The 2,352-nt window shown below is 47.3% G+C and overlaps 1 protein-coding gene across 1 annotated transcript; it reads right to left on the bottom strand.

Annotated features, from left to right (window-relative positions):
* Window positions 1–88: 88 nt before the first annotated feature.
* LOC114213528 (olfactory receptor 13C7) lies at window positions 89–1,048 on the bottom strand. The gene has a single exon (XM_028108767.2). It carries the CDS (start codon window positions 1,046–1,048, stop codon window positions 89–91), a length of 960 nt encoding a protein of 319 aa, XP_027964568.2.
* Between the last annotated feature and the right edge of the window lie 1,304 nt (window positions 1,049–2,352).

The raw sequence follows: 2,352 nt of genomic DNA on the forward strand, positions 1-2,352 counted from the left end.
TATCTCTTCTTTGGGGACACATTCTTCTGAGATTCCTGGGTGCGAGAGCCAAGAGCACAGAACTATAGGGACATTTGTCCTCCAGAGATCACTGGGTAAAGCATTTCTGACTCACCAGGGTCTTCACAGCAGCCTTCACATCCTTGTTCCTGAGGCTGTAGATGATGGGGTTGAGCATGGGGGTCACCACCCCATAGAAGAGGGAGGTGAGCTTGTCTGAAACATCCTGTTTGTCTGCCCCCAGGGGGTCCTTGGATTTGGGCTTCCCATACATGAAGAGGATGGTCCCATAGAAGACGACCACCACCACAAGGTGGGCAGAGCAGGTGGAGAAAGCCTTTTTCCTCCCCTCAGCAGAGGGGATCCTCAGGATGGTGGCAAGGATGAAGATGTAGGAGACAAAGATGAACAGAACTGGGACCCCCAGAAAAATCACATTTGTCACTCCCATACTGATCACATTGATGGAGATGTCAGCACAGGCCAACTTCAGGACAGCCAGGATCTCACAGGTGAAGTGGTTAATGATGTTGTTCCCACAGAAGGGAAGCCTCATTGCAAGGGATGTTTGAACCATGGAAGCAGCACTTCCAGCTGCCCAGGAGCTGACAGCCATGAGCACGTAGGCAGCCTTGCTCATGACCACAGGATACCTAAGGGGGTTACAGATGGCCACATAGCGATCAAATGCCATCATGCCCAGAAGCACACACTCTGTGGCTCCCATGGCAAAGGAGAGAAACATCTGCACGGCACAGGCAGAGAAGGAGATGGTTTTCCTGGGGGTCAGGAAGCTGTCGAGAATGAGGGGGACTGAGGAGGTTGTGTAGCAGATGTCCAGGAAGGAGAGGTTCCCCAGGAAGTAGTACATGGGCGTGTGCAGATGGGAGACAGACACAGTCACCAGGATGAGGAGCCCATTGCCCAGCAGGATCACTATATACATCAGGAGGATGAGCACAAAGAACGTTTTCTCTAGCTTTGGGTGGGCTGAGAGGCCCAGGAGAATGAACTCTGTCACAGAGATGGTCTGGTTGGCACTTTCCATGGTATGTCTCCTCTTTCAACAGAGGAAAACACTCGGAGATCCAAACTCAATATTCTTTGCCTTGCTTAGGTCCAGGGCATCTGGTCTGGAGTTCCAACTAGGCTGAGTGGTTAGAAAATAGTCTTGAAAGCCCACAGTCTCTATTTCTTCCAAGAAAAAGAAGCAATAAAATCAGAAATTACTTTGGGCCATAGGACATCAAATTCACAATATGTAAAATGGTGATTCTGATTAAATTTAATGCATTTGATCAGAGAGAAGACATATAACACATTCTTTTTCTTTTTTCTTTTTTTAGATTTTTATTTATTTATTTGACAGAGAGAAACACAGCGAGAGAGGGAACACAAGCAGGGGGAGTGGGAGAGGGGTAGGCGGGCTTCCCGCAGAGCGGGGAGCCCGATGTGGGGCTTGATCCCAGGACCCTGGGATCATGACCTGAGCTGAAGGCAGACACTTGATCACTGAGCCACCCGGGCGCCCCATAACACATTCATTTTTATGGTTCTATGTCCATATGGCATTTCATCTCATTCAACTTCAATCAGGAAAGTGACTTTAAGTCTGCTTCATGTTCTCCAACTTTGTGCCAGTTACTAGTGAAATGATTAGTTGTGACCACATACTTTCTTTCTTCTCTCTAGATCATTTTCACAGAAAACATACTCCTGTTGTTCCCAAGATTTCCTTTCTCATAGGCCCCACCTGCTCCAGGGCTTTCCATCCATCTGTATTTCCATCCATCCACCCACCCACCCATCCATCCACCCACCCACCCATCCATCCGTTAATGTCTGAACATCCTTCCACTAAAATATTTGTTGATCAACTAGTATGTGGGTATGACAGTTCTTATGAGAAGCAGGGGTGCCCCATAGTCCAGACTTAAGTATGCTTACAACTTAGCAGGAAAGGGAAGCAGAAGGATTCTGGAGAGGCTAGAGTATCTGAAAGGGTATCTAGGGTATTGGTGGGAATAGAGTTATGGAAGGCTCCTTTAGTGATACAGAATCCAGCTGGGTTTTCAAGGACAAAAAGAGACTGGACATGCAGAGATGGAAAGGGAAGTTGTGTGTGTTTGGTTGGGGGGTGGTCTCCAAAATAACTTCATGCTCTGGAAATGCTGGTGTGTCCCAGAGAGTATTAATCTGATATTCCATGAAGATAGAGGACTGGATCTAAAAATGCATAGTGGATCACCGCTTCTGGAAGTCTAGTTCTCTCAGATAACTAAAGCAGTCCTTTTTTTCTTATTCTACTGGGTCACCCTTCCTCTGGATGAGCATCCTTATAGGAATCACTGG

The sequence above is a fragment of the Eumetopias jubatus genome, unplaced genomic scaffold (genome assembly GCF_037043125.1).
Source record: "Eumetopias jubatus isolate StellerSeaLion01/CBP00866 unplaced genomic scaffold, mEumJub1_p1.0 scaffold_15, whole genome shotgun sequence".
Lineage (NCBI taxonomy): Eukaryota > Metazoa > Chordata > Mammalia > Carnivora > Otariidae > Eumetopias > Eumetopias jubatus.